Below are 17560 nucleotides of genomic sequence, written 5' to 3' on the forward strand. Positions count from 1 at the left end.
ATAGCACTAGGACCCGTGTGTCCCAGTAGTCTGGACAGGATTATTTGTATGACACACAGAGGAAAAGTGGTGCCAAAACTACATCTTCCTTGTTTCTCTTGATTGGCAAATTTCTTTTTGGATGGTCTTTTGTACCGCTTAGGAGTCAACAGTTACAACAGCAGCATCTTTCATCTCAGGATCTTGGTTGTTTCATCCTTTGTAAATCTTGGGCGAGGCTGCTCCGTGCTGTCTTTGTTTCTTTGCTTTTTGTATCTTTCTAGCTATAGTCTTGTTTTCCTACTGGTCTAACAGGAACCAAAACGGTGCGGTCAGCATGCTATAACCTTGTTGCCATCCTCCTCTTATCAGAGTGCAAGTTCTCTTCCGGCACGTTGTCTGTGTTGTGGTCTTTATGCAAGCAACATATTTTGTAATGTTTACATCCTCTATGGCTGTTGAATATGTCTTGCTATTCTTTGAGCCCACTTGTTTCTTCTCTTACTGTCACAAATGTGCATCTACATTCACACCTTTCTTAATACTCTTTAGAAATCTCTTCTAAGCACCAAATGGTCACTTGCCTGTCTTTGTAGAAGTGCATTGGAGGTTGATTTAAATCTGAGGTGTTCAGTGCTTTAGGAAGGAAGTTTGTGGCATCCTTTTTGACAGTGGGTGGCCTTAAGTACCACATGCATAAGGAGTAAAATCATTTGAGACTCTTGGACTTTTGCTTTAACCTGCTTCTCTGTCTTTCAGCTGAGGACTGTATTCCACTTGATACAGCTATACAGATCCTGGATGGAGATGGTGAGGCTCTTCACATTCCAATCAAAGACTCAAAAGAGATGTTTCGGACCTACAGGAAAATGTATCTGGAAAAAAAGATGCAAAAGTCTTGATAGCACTCCTGTATCACAGGTCTTACTCAGTATCATTGGGGAAAAAACCGCCAACACTAAAATACTTTTTTCTGTTTACTTTGTATTTCTGGATAATTGAAAAAAAAAATTTTTTCTGGGGGGGTGTTGGCAGTTTCCCCCCACTTGCCTCATTTGTGAATGGTTGAGATCTTATTCTGTATTTATTGCACAGATCACAAATACGCTTTGGTGCTGAAAATGCCATTGTACTGGTTCTTTGGGCGTATTTGAATTATTATTTTTTTTTTCAAAGATAGTTGAATCCTGACCAAAAAAACCTCAAGCTCATTTAAACTGTCGTAGTCTGTTTTCTTTATTCATTCAGAAAAACTTTTACATACTGATCAGGCGATACTGTGAAGTATTTATGCTGCTACCCAGTTTTTTTTCATTTCTTTTTGTGGAACTTTGTACAAATTGAACTCTCAAGTTCTTCATCTGAGCACAATGCTGTAAACTGATAGTTGACTGAAGACTTCTCTCTGCTTTCTTTACACTTGAAAGAAAAGTGTGATTGTTGAAGTGCAGGGAGTTTGAATTCACTCTTGTCTGGACTATGTTGCTCATTTTAACCAGACTGTAATTAAGTTCTTTGTAAAGTGTTAGATAATGTTTGACTACACATTCACTGTGACATAAGAGTTATATTTGTTGCTGGATATCTTTTGTTTAAGTGCCTTTTCATTGTTCAGAATTTTGAATTGAATCCTATTTTTCCCAGGAATTTGGGGCTTGATGCTTTCTATCTGTTTAAACCTTTATACTGAAAGTAAAGACTATGTAGATATTTCATTGAACGGTTTTTGTACTTGGAAATAAACTTTTGAAGGCTTTGCCTTGTCTTCTTTTGGTTTAAAAGTTATAAGTTGTGTTTGTTGCAGTTAGTTAAATCGGCATTGAAGATATTCCTGTAGATGAGAAGCAGTTTTAAAATAAGTGCCAGATCATCCTTCTTAAAAGGTTTCATAGTTACAATTGAGAACTGGACTCGAGTTCTTCAAAAAAAAGCTGGAACTCTTAAGAGCATGTACTTATACTTCAGAAAACACCTCAGGAATGTTTTTCTCTTGAGCATCTTTTTTTTTTTTTTTTTTAACCCTGCTCTGACTTAAAGTTGGAAGCTGGTTGGTTGCTTAAAAAGCCTTCAGTACTACTCCATTCCTGAAGAGATATGCTTGTAGGCATCTTGGATATAATTACTCAGTGGAGCATAACATGATAGTTTCCTAGCTCAATCTGCATGCTGAATTAAAAATTGGCTTGTTGGGGAGAAATAAGTCGTCCACATCCATCATACGTACATTTCTTCTCTCAAACCAGAGACTGTTTGGGAGTTTTTTAACTCTTTTCCTGTCTGGCACAGCTGTCTTAGGCATCCAGCCAAAAAATAAAATAATAAAACTAGTAGTTTGTGGGCAATGTTGCCATTGGAGAATTTTGTAATAATGTTGGCAACTCTGAGATTTTATTTTGCATTTTTTTGGTAGTTTAGCACCTCTATTATACTGCCTGAATTAAGGAAGATTCATTGTAGCCTTAAGTGTACCCAGTACAAACAACACATAGTTCCTGTCAAGAATTTCTTTGGGGTTTTGTTCTATGTAATGATACATGAAGCTGACTTAAATGCTTGGGTGAATACTTTTCAATAGAAAATTATTCAATCCATTGACCCATGACGATTATATTCTAAATATTTGGAGAAGTTTGCTCACTGACCCTGGCACCCGATAAACGAGCGTGCCAGTTTTGAGTCCCAGTGGATACAGCGACATCATCTTCCTCCCTTACACCAAGGAGTGGGTCTTGCCTCTGTGACCACGTTTACATGGTGACTTGTGCCTATGCAGCTTTGGTATGGCTAGGATCTTTGGGACAGACTGGCCACATCCTTTCTGCTTGGTTCCTGTGTTGGCTCAGCAGCTGTCTTAAAGCACTTAAAGTGCTTTGCACTTAGGGCTGGCCTCTAGCCTGTGCTACACTTACTGTGTAATGGCTGCATGCAGCTGCACACTAGGAGGACTGTGCCAGATGCTCTTATTTGGTTGCCTTTTCTCCCCCTCCTTATGGTGCTGACTGAAGCCATGATGCTGCAGCAAACCTTTCACCTCGGATGGGCAGGATGCTGACATCCACCTCAGTGTGGCTACTGTGGAAAAAATGAGTGCTATGTTGCTTAAAGCAAATGTGAGCGTGAGGGCACTCACTAGCACTGAAGGTACCCGTCGTGGATGTGATGTGTGCCTGTTTTCTTGCCTGTTGCCTGTATTCGAAAGGACTTGTAATATGACTGTTATCAGTGGGGTTACTTAGTACAAACCTGTCGTGGCCCTAAGAGCACTAATAGGCCTTAATGGTCCTGATCATCCATATCTGGGACCTCTACTCCTACCCCCCTGCTCATGGGCCCAGGAGCTCCATCTAAATTCAAGCCAGGGCATTAGTCCCTGCCTGAGTTATGTTCAAGGTCTACCTGTTACAGTCATGCCTGTGTGTGGGCATGGAAATTGCCCATGGATCCAGACCCTGACCCATGGATGGTCTTCCTGCCTGGACTCAGATTATGTTATTACTATGAAACTCCTTGTCAATCAAGACTATGTCTGACCCTGGTGACCATCACTGCATCTGATCCTGGCCTGCAGATTGACTTCCCAGCTTCACCTTGGCCCTCCTTCATCACTGCAAGCTTGTTTGGTGATATGGACTCTGGCTTGACCCTGATTATCATCCCTGTCTTTCTTGCCTTACTTGGGTGCTGTGAGGATGAGGCCTTGGCTGGTGAGGCCCCTGCCTTGCCAATTGTGATACCTCCCTCAGCTTCTGGCTCATGGCCCTTAGGGGTCTTCACTGAGCCCTGACAGATACAAACTGTAGGATGCGGGTGTGCAACATGCTGTCCTCTTGGCATCCATCTTCTCTCTTCCCATTCCTTTCTAGGAAACTTTCTGTGTCAGTAGGAGGAGCTACCACTTCTGTCATTCTTGCCTTTGTGCCCCGAGTCAGTCACAGGTGAGGTTCCTGATAAATGTAAAAAGCTAAATGTCATTTGCTGCCCATTTTCAAAGACAAGAAGATGACCCACAGAGCTACAGGATACTGGTCAGCCAGCCTGATCTCTTTCTTTGCACATAGATTATAGAACAATCCTCGAAGTCATGACTACACAAATACAGTAAAGATAAAGTGAATTGGAGCAGTCAGTGTGGATTTACAAAAGGTAAATCACACCTGCCCAACCCGATGACCTTTTATGATGAGATGACACAAATTCTGTAGACAAGGGGAATGTAGAAAATATTGTTTACTTTTAACAAGGCTCTTGATGTGGTTTCTCACAGTATTCTGGTATCCAAATCGTAGAGAGATGGTTTGGATAAGTGGCCTACACAGTGGGTGGAAAATCAGCTGACCAGCTGGGTTTGGAGGGATACTGTCTGTCACCAGTCGTACAAAGACCAGCTGGTGTCTGATTATTACTGCATTCTTCAGCAATTGATACTGGGGCTGTCACTGTTCACCATCTTCATTAATGAATTGGAGAATGGGATGTAGAGAACCTTTGCAGGTTTGCGTGGAGAAATGGGGTCATTGGGAAAATCAGGAGTAACTTTTTGTAGAAGTTCAGGAAAGGTACACAGAGTGTCTCCGCAAAACACTTACTTCCTCTCATTCACTGTCAACAGGTGAAACTAGAGATACTTAGAAGAGCTGGTTTCTAATGGTGTGATGAGGCCATGGCCCCAAAGGGTGGCCTATCCAGCAGGTGATGCCTATCTTTGGCTTCAGGCAGCAGGAACTGGGCTCACATCTGCTCATAAGGAGCCCCTGCCCTAACCATCTAGTGAAGTGAAGTTTGAGAATGTCAGTGGGGTGGAAGTCTGTGTAACAGCAGATTTAATATGATTAGCCACAACACTGTTACTTCCTTTGACCAAATACAAATGCAAATGCCATAAATTCAGCAGCCATTTACTTCACATAATTGTCATGGCATGTTGTAAATCACACCCACTGTCTTGCCATGTGTCCAGTCATACATACTTGGATCTTATAAACTGAGAATAGAGCCAGTCATCAAGGAAAAAATAAAATAGTGCCAGAAAACATGCATTAAAAAGTGCTGGGCTTGGGAACTTGGAAAAATGTTATCTCCACATTTGGTGGTATTAGTAGTTTCCTTCCCAGGTGTTGTATGTAATCTTCATTCCTACTGAGGCCTCATTAGCTGAGTGTTATTCAGGTGTGTGCTTGTTCCAATCAAGAGTGATTTTCTTGGTGGCAGACAGGTGGGTTGCAAGCTAGAATACAGCCTTTGTTCTAGAAATCTTTAAACTAAGTCTTCCTTGAAACTTGGCTGTAGGGGCTACACATGCTATCTTCCTGTTTCAGTCCTTGTCTCTCTGCCTTCCTAGGCCTAAATATTTTGCCTTTATTTTTGGAAACCTTGCCTTCATCCTCACTTTATTTCCCTCCTAGGACTTCTTGCTGAATGTTCAAGATTGCCGTTGCAACCTTCTTTTTTTTAAAAAAAACCACAACTTATTATCTTATTTTGCTGGCCTCCAACTTGTCTTCCTCTGTCTTCAGGCCTCCATCCTGTTTTCATCCCAGCAAAGCTCCCAGTCTTGAAACTTTTCCTGGGCTCTCACTCTAGTACTACCATCTGAACCATGCAAAGCCTACCTCGTGTTTACACTTCTATGTTTAAGCCAGGCAGCTTTTTATTTCTATTTTGTTTGCTATCTGTTTATCAGTATTAAGACTACAAGAGCAAAATGGTTCCCTGCTTCCAGCTCTTGTGCTCATTACTGTAACATCTTCTAGCTCGCAAGAAAAGCAACGGGGATTGTTTGCTTCCTTACAGGTTTGGTATGTAGCATGTCCACGGCAGTGGGAGTTTTGGAGTACCTAGCCTTGAGGTTCAGCAAGTCCCCTTGGGCATATACAAACAGATTATCCAGGCTAGGATGCTCTGAGTTTATCTGCTTGCCCTTTTTTTTTTGGGGGGGGGAGGTTAGTGAATCTGTGGGAGATCAGAAGGCACACAGCTGCACCAGCAACCCATGGTCCTGGTTTCCAGCCCTTCATCGTCAATAAAAAGATGCTGAAATTTCCCAGTGAATGCAGCACATTTTTTTTTCCTAGCATTTTCTTTGAAATGACTGAGCTATTTCTGAATAAACTTTAAAAATAACGTGGAGCTAAGTTCCCTTCGTATGGCGTTTCAGATAAGGCAGTTACAGTTTGGTAATCTGTGGTGGGTTGACCCCAGCCAGCAACTAAGTACCCACCTGCCACTCATTGACTCCCCACCTCACCCCCAGCAGGATAAGGGGGAGAGCAGGAGGAACAAAAGCAAGAAAACTCATGGGTTGAGATAATGACAGTTTAGTAAGTGAAGAAAAGGGAGAAAAAAAAAACCCTGACAAGTGATAGAAAGACAATCACTACTTCCCACCAGCAGACCAACGACCAGCCAGTCTCCAAGCAACAGTTACAGAAAGACTATCCTCAGTTTTATTGCTGAGCATGACATTGTATGCTGTGGAACACCCATTTTGGTCAGTTTGGGTCACCTGTGCTGGCTGAGTCCCCTCCCAGCCCCTTGCCCACCCCCAGCCCAGTAGGCTCTGGGGGTGGAGTGGAAAACAAGTTCTTGAGGCTGTGCAAGCACCACTCACCAATTGCCCAAACACTGGTGCGTTGGCAGTGCTGTTTTAGTCACGCATCTGAAAACTGGGACCGTATGGAGAAAAGTAACTCCATCCCAACCAGACACAGTCCGTAGTCAAAGAGGGACTGAAGTTTTCAGTCCAAAGCTGTGATGCTTGTCATGGGAAAACGAAGATCCACGTGGCTCTCTGCAAGCAGCTCAGTCCCAGGACTGAGAGGACACCGTCTGAGGAGGACACCTTACCATTAAGGCTGTGATGACGGAAAGCTGTGTCTGTTCAAATGAACGCAGGCCTTGCAGTCTTCATTGTTCAAGGTAAAATTCACCTCAATGTTTTCATTTAATGAAAAGTAGGACGAGAAGGTTTTCTACCTGTATGGTTATATCATGGCATAAAGTGAAAGACGTTCATATGGTGTAATTGTGGACTTTGCCACGGTGTCTGTTTTCTGTAATGTTGCTTTCTATGGCTACGTGCATAAGTGTTTTGCTTATTATTAGTTCATATCACTCCTTGTGTTTTTCCAGGCAGTGCCAACTGATGAGCATAGCTTGTTTGATCTTATAAAGCTGGTTTAGATTATTCATAACATTATTTCAGTCTTAAAATGTGAAATTTTACATCTCAGTGTAAAATGACAGAGGTTTCCTGCTCCTGTTTCAGTTTTACATTGTTATGGCACTAATAATTCAAGTGCATGGGAAATAAACCTGTGTCTGAGAGGATGTTAGGACTGTAAAATGGAGCCTGCACCATTGTGCAGCCTTCCCATGTTCCCTGGGGAGCTATCCTCTTTCCTCCAATCATCAGTGCTATTAGAAAAGTCACAAATAGCATTCTCCTTAAAAATAAAATTAAAAAATAAAGTCTCTCTGCCATAGCAACGCTTGTTCAATAGACTGCAAGCTGAAAGCCAGAAACTATAAACTTTGCAACAAAATAATTTTGCAATAAATCATCACAGAGGATGGTCTTCAGACCAAAATGTGGAGATACAGCTAATAAGGAGTAAAAAAATACTCTGTATGTTAATTGGCCTATAGTGCCTTTCCTTTACATCCCATTAGATATTTTTCAGAAAGAAACTAGCCTGCCACTGCGCTCTCACCCAGTAACTTTTAACTCTGTTGACCAATATAAAGCAAAAACCGTAGAAGATAACATTGATGGCTGGTTTGAGATGAGAAAAATTATGAGTTCTTCCTTCCCTCAACACTGCTGTAAAAGCAGAGAGAACTTAGCCCTCAGGTTAGCCCACAAATCAGCAGATGTGTGTTCCCAGCTAGCCACAAGAGATGGTGGCTTGTACCCTACCAGGAAACGATGTGAGATGAAGTTAGGGTGCTGTATTTGGGTGAGGGAAAATATGGGTCTGAACAGGGAATAAGGTAGAGAGGTGGCTGATGGCAGTGGTGGGAGAACATTTCTTTGGACGTGTTGGATGCACTTTGTTAATCTCACTGCTTACAGTACTTCTCTACCTGTCTGGTTCTTTATTGATTTGACTACTATGGGAATGTAATGGAAGATCATCAACGAGGATTGTAAATACACTCAAATGACTTGCACCTGGGCTGGCAGAAAACACAGATGTCACACTAATTTTGTTTAGTCTTAAGTGCTTGACAAGGAGAACATCTGCACTTAGATTATACAGGCCTGTGATGGACTCAGAGGCACCTTATCAAACATGCCTGAGATTCCTGCCCTGCTGTCGGAGAAGATCAAAGCACGGTGGAAAACTACGCCTGCTTGAATCCCTGATGTCCAGGCAAGAAGAGCAGGTTTGAAGTCTCTCTTTTCTTAGCAAGGACTCTCTCTAGCAAGGACCAAGCTCCATGGTGCCTGAATTCCCACCCGCATGCCTCTGCCCGGGTGCTGCTTTGGAGTTCCCCCGGTTCGCAAGGTATCGAGACTAAATTTTCTCTTTGCATTTCATCTGTGGTTTTGTGGTTGTTCCTGCATCCTGCCTGTGTCAGCTCAGACAACTACATCGATTAAAAAAATATGTCTCTTGTGCTTTAGAAGTCCAGAGACTGTCCTGAATCTCAGGCACTGCAGAAACAAGGTGGGGTGTTGCCAGAAGCACTAGAAGCCTGGGCAAGGAAAACTTATTGCAGGATTCACATTTATACTGAAGCAAAATTAAGTTTGGTGTAGAGAGGTGCTTGCTTATGCTCGAAGACATAAGGAACTAGAAATAGCAGTACCAATAGAAACATGAAAGATGTTATTTACTCCATAGTGTTGTCACAGGAGGACTTCGAGGAACAGACAAACCAATATGGATTGGAAATAACAGACTGTAAATACAATGGCTATGAGTGAAGGCTAAGATGAATGCTCTACCTGTGCATGTAATCATTCTGCAAGTAACAAGAAAAAAGACTACTCTTCTTAGACCCCAGCAGGAGAAAGATTGTGGCCTGCCACACGAATTCATCTTCTAGGACATTTCATTAGAACAAAAAAAAAGTAAAAAATATTTGATAGGCGTAATAGACGTATTCTGTAGGTGGATGGAAGTTTCCTTAATACAAACCAGCAGGACCATGACAGCAGCTCATCAGCTGGTGGAAGAGGCATTTTCCTTTAAAGAGTTACCTGCAGAATCCTAACTGGATCTGGCATTGTGCTTTACAGAAAACTTCTGTGAAACTGTCCATAAATATAATGTGTGAGAGATCCATATTCCTTGCTGTACCCAGTTCCTAGGGCAGGACGAGAAGACAAACGGAATCTTCATACAAATATTAAGAATCCCTGTGTCAGTCAAACAACAAAGATCATGTGTTTCCAAATATGAGCAAATATCAACACACTATAAAAAAGTGACAACAAGCAAAAACCATATAGGTAAAAAAAAAAGCAAGCGTTTTTTTTTCTTTTCATTATCGCAATTGGCTTGCCAAGGCATACTGACAAAGGGAAAATTGTCTGATCTTATCAACAAGGAATAATTAGTTCGATGGCAGTTATCCTCAGGATATGTCAGGGACTGTTATACATTTGTAATTTGTCAAGCTTTGGAAGCAAATGTCCTTTAACGCAATTTGCAGTTCGGGTTCAGTGATTCAGTGGGTTGCTATTGTTTTAACCCACTCTATGCAGTTCTGGTCTCCATTGTATTAACTTCATAGTGATTTTGCCAATACTGGAATCTCTGATAAATTGGCCTCTGTCCATCCAGGCAGCTGCTCCAAAGAAAATACCTGCAAGGAGCAGCATTATGGCTACAAGGAGTACCTACAGGGAGCAGCATAAAAAGCCTGAAGACCATCTGCTCCATAGAAGAAGCAGTCTGGATATATGCATAAATGTCACATGTTAACATCAAATCTCTTGCTGTGGTCATGCTGGCCTGCCCCAGAGCTGCATAGCAGAGGACCAGACACGACTGTCTCTGGTACCGTCTGCTTCACCCGTGGGCATCTCCAGTGACTACAATATAAATGGACAGCTTGGCAGAAGAGCCAAGAAAAGCTTTCCATGGGGGGAAACCTGATGTTGCTCCTCAGCATTTCGGCTCTGCATCTCATGCAGCTAACTGTGGTTGAACCTCTTCTGGTGTACAAGTACATCCAAAGTAAATGTCTTCTCTGATAAGACCCGAAACAGCTACAGACAAGACTTAAACATGCATGGGTCCCTAAACATTGAATTTTAAAATGCTGTTATAACAAAAATATACTCTTTATAGAAAGACAGTGAGAAAGAGAGCTCTATGAGAAAGATAAAGCACAAAATTACAACAGGCTTTAATATTTGGAGGCGACTATATATATGTAAATAAGGATAGTTCTAAGGGTTTAATGGCTCTGTAAACTTTGTTGATTTTGTGGTGCTAATGTGGAAAGACTTCTTTATACTCTGCTATAACAATATATATTCTAGGTAAGTCACTGCTGTCTGTCACGCAGACGTATCTTGAAAAAGCTTCACCTTGGTATGATGAGCAGTATGAAGGAGATGTTCAGTAATGACTGTATCCTGAGGATACTTGTACTAGATTTATTTGTGAACACTACTCCCAGAATGCTTTTGACTTGTATTAATTTGGCACTGAGATGATAAGTTTCCATGCCCAGTGTAAAAAAAGGCTCCCAGGGAAAAGAAACGGAGTAAGATGAGAAGTCCCACTGCTGTCTGGTGGAGTTGCACTCTCTGCTGGGTTAGTCCAAGTAGCTTTCAGCTTTTCTGTACTCTTGGGATGTTTTGTTGCAAGGGAAATAAGAGACTGCAGAGAGTTGTTCTGCAATGTTTTGATGAGAACTTCACTTACTCCATTGGTCTGTGTGCTGGGAATGGGAGAAGTGTCAAGTGCATAGTCAATGATGACTAGATGTATGGATAATGTAGCTGCAAGTGCTGTTTCTTATATTGACCTGGTCAGAGTCTTTCTGGGATTTTAGCAGAAGAAATCCCTGCTGTCTTTCTGTAGCCTTATCTGCTTTTTAACTCTTTCTACATTCATGGTTAATTCTGGTGTGGATACAATTTGCAGAAAGCACAAAGTGAGGCAAAAATGAGCTGTTTTACTTCTTGAAGCTTCTCTTTTGAAAGGTCAGCAGTGACTGAGAGGTCAACTGCTTGATGAATAAACTTGAAATTAGCAAATAAGTGTGTTTTTGGAGGGCTCCTTGGTTTAGTCAGGCTGAAATGTCCCATTGGTTCTGACTCTAGGCAGTGTCTTAATGAGAGAGAGCCTGGCAAGAAATCCGGGGAGTAAAACATCATAACAGCATGTTAGCGGATTCTTATGTGATTAATAAGATGCACGTGATTTTTTTTCCAATAGTAGATATATAATTTTGTATTGGTGTGTCAGTGTGTCACGCCCTGTTCAGAAAAGAGCAGGAGTAAATGACTGAGATTCATAAATCCCCACCAGAGCAGACTATGGTGAGACAACTCTCAAGGTCTGTGTACAAACATTTATTAAATTCCAACAGTGATTAATATATGTATTAAGTAGGTCCACGGTAATTAGTTAAGTATATAACAAATTATGGCAAATGGTACTTAACAACAGATATATAATGAATTATAACGAGTGGCAAGGTATGCCTTGTGTTACTTACTTAACAACTTTAAAAGAAAAGAGAAAAGAAAGAGAAACAGAGGGATAGAGAAGGAGGGAGAGAGAGCTCGAGCTCACTGGTCCTGGTTCCAGTGCTGATCCCGCCAATGAGGGGATAAAACTGTGTATCCATCCCAGTGGCACTTATTTTCCCCTTTTATGTTCTCTGTATCATTATGACCCACCCCACTGCCATGGGGCAGTTTGTCTCAGGTTTCTCCCCCCCCTGGGTGACATGTGGCATGATTTGGGTGGAGAGATGAGTGCTGTAGTCATACATGTTTAGCACGATCCTGATAATCTTCATTAGCATATACAGAGGTGTATAATGAGGCAAAGGTCATTCATCGGGCACAGCAGCCTTTTGAAGAAACACAGATTGCTGTTATCTTGTCCTTGCCAAGGAAGAACAGGGCTGTCCTGTCTCTGTAGGCCTTCCCCCTCCAGAGGCCCCTGAGTGTGTCCTATGCTTTTCAGTCCTCTCACATGAGTTACACAAGAGATAAGCAGATGTTAGCCTTATCAGATCTTTGAGTAGAAGGCCTGCATTATCCAGACTCCTCATCATCTGTCCCAACTTTCTGCTTTCAAGTGTTTAAGACATTCCTCAGGCAGGCTCGGCCAGCCTCCTCCCTCTCCCTTTCATCCATCACCATTTTTTCTATCTTTCCATCAGGCTGCTTCTCACAGTTTTTGCTTAGGGGAAATTACAAATCATCTCTTGCACAGTGGCAAGGTTTTGGGAGTGGGGAAACTGCAGGGGGTGCCTCTGTGGGAGGAGGCTAGGAGATGCCCTGGCTCCAGCTGGGTCCAGAATGCGCCCACTGCAGCACACAGCTGACTTCACCACCCAAAATGGTGGTGCCGCTGGGAAAACATATTTAAGAAAGGGTAGAGAACACCAAAGAGAGAGAAGAAGAAGAAACAAAAGAGTGGGAAGCAGCGGAGGGAACGCCGAAGTTGGAGGAGGAGGTGCTCCATGTTGGAGCAGATATTCGCAAAGCAACTGCTGCCCATGGAGGACCCAGACTGGAGCAGATGGTGCTTCCTCAGAGGGACTGCAGCCCATGGATGGGCCCATGCTGAAGCAGGTACACCCCCAAAGACTGCAGCTCCTGGGGGACTTTTGCTGGAGCCCAGGAAAGAGCAGCAGAGAGAAACTGCTATGTTCTGCACTGCCTGTTGCCTCAATGAAGGCTAGAGTGTACCCTGCAGTGGTAACAAGGCAGGAGGAGAGGTGCCTGGAGTGATGGGGTGAAGCTGGGCCAGGCAATGGGGGAGGAAAAGTGTTTTCCCTGTGTATAAAGGTTTGTTTCTTTTTTTTTTGAAAGGAAAATCCTAATCACTGCTCAAATATTTATATTAACTGGCAATGAATTAAGTTAAATTCCCGGAGGTAAGTCTGTTTTGCCTACAACAGTAATTGGTAAGTGATCTCACTGTCTTTATCTCAACCTGAGTTTTGCCTTTCTTTTTTGTTATTTCCTCCCCTATCCCACTGAGAGATGAATGAGTAGACGATGGTCCACCACAAATTTAAAAGGGAAAATCACTACACCTTGAAGGAGCGCTAAACTTCTCTGTGATAGTAGTGCACAAGGAGGTGAAGAACATAAAATCTACCCCTTGGCCTTGGCCAGGATGTTACATTACCAGGTAGTCCATGTCCTCCAATCCTAGGCAGGCTTTAGCTCCCGGGATGCCCGGAAGCTGCGACACCAGTGCTCAATGTTTAACATTTTCTATAACCATAGCAAAAGGGCTGTTTATTCCCCAAAGGGGAATGATAGCAGAAGCACGGCGTGAAAAAAACATCATGTGATTGTATGCGTTCAAGGGTTGTTGAACTCTTTCCACAAGCAAAGCTCAGAAAGCACCCCCTGACAGCGACGGTCGTTCCCACACTGTGAGCTCATGTTTTGACACCCTTGAGGGTTTCTTTGTCACGTAGAAGTAGAGAAACCTCTAGCAGGGGAGTGGATGGCAAGTTCCGTTCCTGCAGATGACTGTCCATTTTTCCAGCAAGCAAAGAGCCCTCCCCAAACAAACAGGGTTTGATTTCTTCTCAAGGCTGTGTTCACCACTTCTCATCTTTCTTCGTGTCTACGTTCTCCTATTCCTGTGTGAAAAGCATTTAAGTTTCTTTTGATTAGCGTGCCTAAAATAGAAAGGCTTCCTTTTTCTTTTGTATAAGCTACACTTGTGATTCTTAATGCTTTACAGTAGAGTGAATTGGACACTTAGAACCATAGTATTATGTTTTTTACTGATGATAATTTATAGAGGCAACACTTTTACTAAATTTAACCAAGTCCTACCAGTTGGAAATAGGACATTGGGACACAGCTCAGAAATGAGACGCATCAGAATTGAGAAACAGACCAAGACTTCCCACAAAAAATGAGCTTAACCACAAGTAAAAAAGCGAGTATATCCACTTGCCTTACTTGGGAGACTTGGTCTATGTAGATTATGGTGATAAGATTATGGAAGGAGAATTCTCTGAAATAATTTCTCTCCTGGCCTGAATTCTGTTACTCCAGTGGTTCTTTCAACAGGGACAGGTTTCTAGTAGGAGCTCAGTGGTGGGCAGGTTGGCCATCATCTCCAAGAGACCTGCCACCTGTGAAACCGCTCAAAAGGAAGCAGTCTTCGAGAAATAAGGAGTTAAAATGTAAGCTGGGTTCCTTCTTTGAATCCCCTATCTCCCAGCAAGGTCGACAACACTGTTTTGCTGCTTCGAGACATCCTTCCTTGTTTAAACATCCTTCTAGTAATTCGTTGACATACTTTTGGGCCCCCCCATTTGTCAGAGATAAGAGAACATCGTGTTGGTCTCAGGACTACTCCCTACATTCCTGCCTTCCTCTCTTGTCACTTATCGTAGCTCTGAGCAGTTGCAGGTCCCGTTTGTGGTCAGTCAGGCTACATTTGCTAAATCCTACCAAATCACGGAGGTAATAAATTGTCTGAGAGAACAGGACAAGTTGACAGAAAAGAACACTAAAACCATAAAGTAACATAAAAATGGTAGCCTCAGCAATTTTAGGATGAACCAAGGTCACTCTGACCTTGCCAAGTACACCAGGAAGCTACCCAAATTAGGAAGAGTTCAGAAGTTTAACCCGAGGAAGACTCACAAGACGATCCCCCACCCTGATGAAGGCACCGGAACTCCCACCAGACGACTCCCCAAAATGGAAGACTCCGCCTATATATGAATATGCATGTAAAGATGATGTAACCTACACTCAAACTTGTATAAAAGAGCTGCACTGATTGCTAACCGACGGAACTCTTTGTCCAGGGCGGCCTGGAGAGTTCCCCAATGCGTTGCTAATAAATACCTCCTGCTTATGGACTTGAAAACTTAGTCTCTGAGCAGTTTCTATTTCGCCTTTTGGGGCAAATTTGGCATCACCTGCTAGCAAGGTCTAGCACAGACTTAATTTCCAGCTTATTTTGTATCTAGTCTATCTAGTACGTACACCAATTTCTGAATTCCTGATGTCCTTTGTGCTTCATATCCTGCTTAATTTACTTATTATCATTAAAGTTGATCTGAATTCTTGAAAATTAATTGTTGAAGAAAACGGGTTTGTTTAGAGCAGGGATTCAGTTATGAATTAGACAATGGGTCTTTTTCCCAACTAGATCAATACTCTGGAACAGGCTTTTTCTCAGAGTTTTTTGGCAGAGGGTCATTAAAATCATTATTGAACTGGAGATTTCTATTAAAAAAAAACTCAGGATGCAGTCATGCAAAAGGTTTTTGATAGAGCCTCTGATGTGGATGCAGAAGCACAATTTTAGAGAAGAAAAGCTGGTCTGGACCATTAGCTTGTGGTTTGTAAATTGTTAGACTAAACAATGTTTAAGTCTCACTCCTCCTTTCTGTTGAATGTCAGTGGCCTCATATTTTTTCTTTACAGCTTCTGACAAGTCCTTTTCTCTTCTCTCTCTGTTTTTATAAGAGAAAAGTTGGAGGCAGTGGGAGGGTCACAGACCCTTGGTACAGAAAAGGGACCATTAAGCTGAGGTGGGCCAGTGACAAAATTGCCAAATCAGCACAAACATATTTAGCATTTTTCTGATGAGACAGAGACTGGCCAGATCACCTACTCCGTGTGACTGTAAAGTGGTAATGGAATTGCTGGCCTGGCATTAATATATTTAGCTAATTGCTGATTTAACATCTGGTAGACTGTAGGGTTGGTTGATGTTGTGAAACCGTTGTGGTTAAAGCAGCTGCAGAGCGAGGGTGAAGTGGTCGGGTGTCTGCGGGTGAGCCTGGGGAGCTGACTCCTCAGGAAGGCAGCTGCGGGATGCGGATGGAGTGATGGGTTGCCTTTTGGATAGATTCAGGGCTGACCCTCCAGGGATAATGAGCGATCTGGCTGCGTAAATGAGGAAGTACAGAAGGTCACAGGTCACTGAAACTGAGAGGATGAAAAGGAAAGTCAAAGACCAAGAGGTAGGCTCAGCAGAATAGGATCAGTGTTGAAGATCCCACTGTCTGGGAATCCACATCTACAAAGACTAACATCGTTTCCAGACCACCTTGACGCATGAAGTGGGACACCCCTCCTAAGCCTGGACCCCAAGGGCTAACACCTGCATCTTGCAGACCTTCTTGAACTGGGAGAACTCAGGATTTTGGGAATGCTTGTCATGCTAATAACAGCACTTAGCTGGTATTTATCATACCTGTGTACTGCTAAGTTCATCGTAGTGACATACTTGTTAGATTTAGACAAACATAAGTGGCATAACTGCGTGTCATAATTTCCTTACCCTTGTAGTACTTGAGTTTATTGAGCAATTTATCAGAGTAGGAGACTGCAAGCAATGTGGGGCTGGAGCCCGGAGGGGCAGGGGTGCCCTGTGAAGAGACAGACAGACGCCCAGTGCACTCAGCCTGGAGTCTTTGAAGACTGGAGAGGTATCAAAGGGCACCAACACCACTTACAGTAAATGTATAACGGGATGTAGTCTGTCTTTCACAAGCAAGAAACTTATTTCTACCTTACTGTAAGGAAAAAGGGATACTTTCCTAAAAGAAAGGCAAAAACATTCTGCAGTCGCTGGCTGGCAGTGTGGAACTAGCCTGCTTGGGAATTACAGCAACCGGAAGAAAAAGAGGTTATTGTGCAAAGTGATTAAAGCAGAGAGAATGAATTTATTGTAAAAAGGGGATTCAGAAAGGAGCAATCCTAACACAACTGGGTGAGAAAAGGCAGAGACTGCAGAGGCAAAAAAAACCAAACCAAACCAAAAAACACCCAAACCAAAAAAAAAGAAAGTGTTTCAGCTGCAGTGTGTCCAGTGAAATTACAGAGAGAACCTGAGCTCTGGCTATCACTGGTATATCCACTAGATGCCAGTGTGGAGATTGCTGTGGGGCTGAAGGCAAGACCTGGCCTTCACAGGCCTCTCGGCGTTGTCTCACTGCTCTGCTAGAACATCAAAGTTTGCAACGTGCCTCTGCTGGTACCCAGGGGCTCCTTGTGTGTCCGTGGAGAGAAGGTGGGCTTGGCCATTACTAACAGTAAAGGTAACACTGGCATGAAAGAATCGACTGTCACTTCTCCAGCACTGGCTGTTTTTTCCTAAGCCTAGAGGTCTTGGAGCTTGGCTAACATCAGGGAGTAACGATGGAAGGTGAGCTAACGAATGAAGGGACAGCCACCATCTCTCTGCTGTGCCTTGCAGACTGACGTGCACGGGGACAGACTTTTTAGCAGGGCCTGTTGTGGTAGGGCAAGGGGTAATGGTTATAAACTAAAAGAGGATAAATCTAGACTCGATACAAGGAAGAAAATTTTTTACGATGAGGGTGATGAAACACTGGAACAGGTTGCCCAGAGAGGTGGTAGATGCCTCATCTCTGGAAACATCCA

The 17560-nt window shown here is 42.8% G+C and overlaps 1 protein-coding gene across 2 annotated transcripts in view; it reads left to right on the top strand.

The window, feature by feature from the left end:
* KIAA1551 (KIAA1551 ortholog) overlaps positions 1–1760 on the top strand; it is a 56237-nt gene extending 54477 nt beyond the window's left edge. For both annotated transcript variants that reach the window (XM_014937414.1, XM_014937415.1), the window contains exon 6: positions 739–1760. In XM_014937414.1, the coding sequence (XP_014792900.1) occupies positions 739–881 (143 nt within the window). In that variant the 3' untranslated portion in view covers positions 882–1760. The remainder of the gene's footprint in view (positions 1–738) is intronic.
* The last annotated feature ends 15800 nt before the right edge of the window (positions 1761–17560 follow it).

This window comes from Calidris pugnax, unplaced genomic scaffold, assembly GCF_001431845.1.
Source record: "Calidris pugnax isolate Ruff unplaced genomic scaffold, ASM143184v1 scaffold1, whole genome shotgun sequence".
NCBI classification, from domain to species: Eukaryota; Metazoa; Chordata; class Aves; order Charadriiformes; family Scolopacidae; genus Calidris; species Calidris pugnax.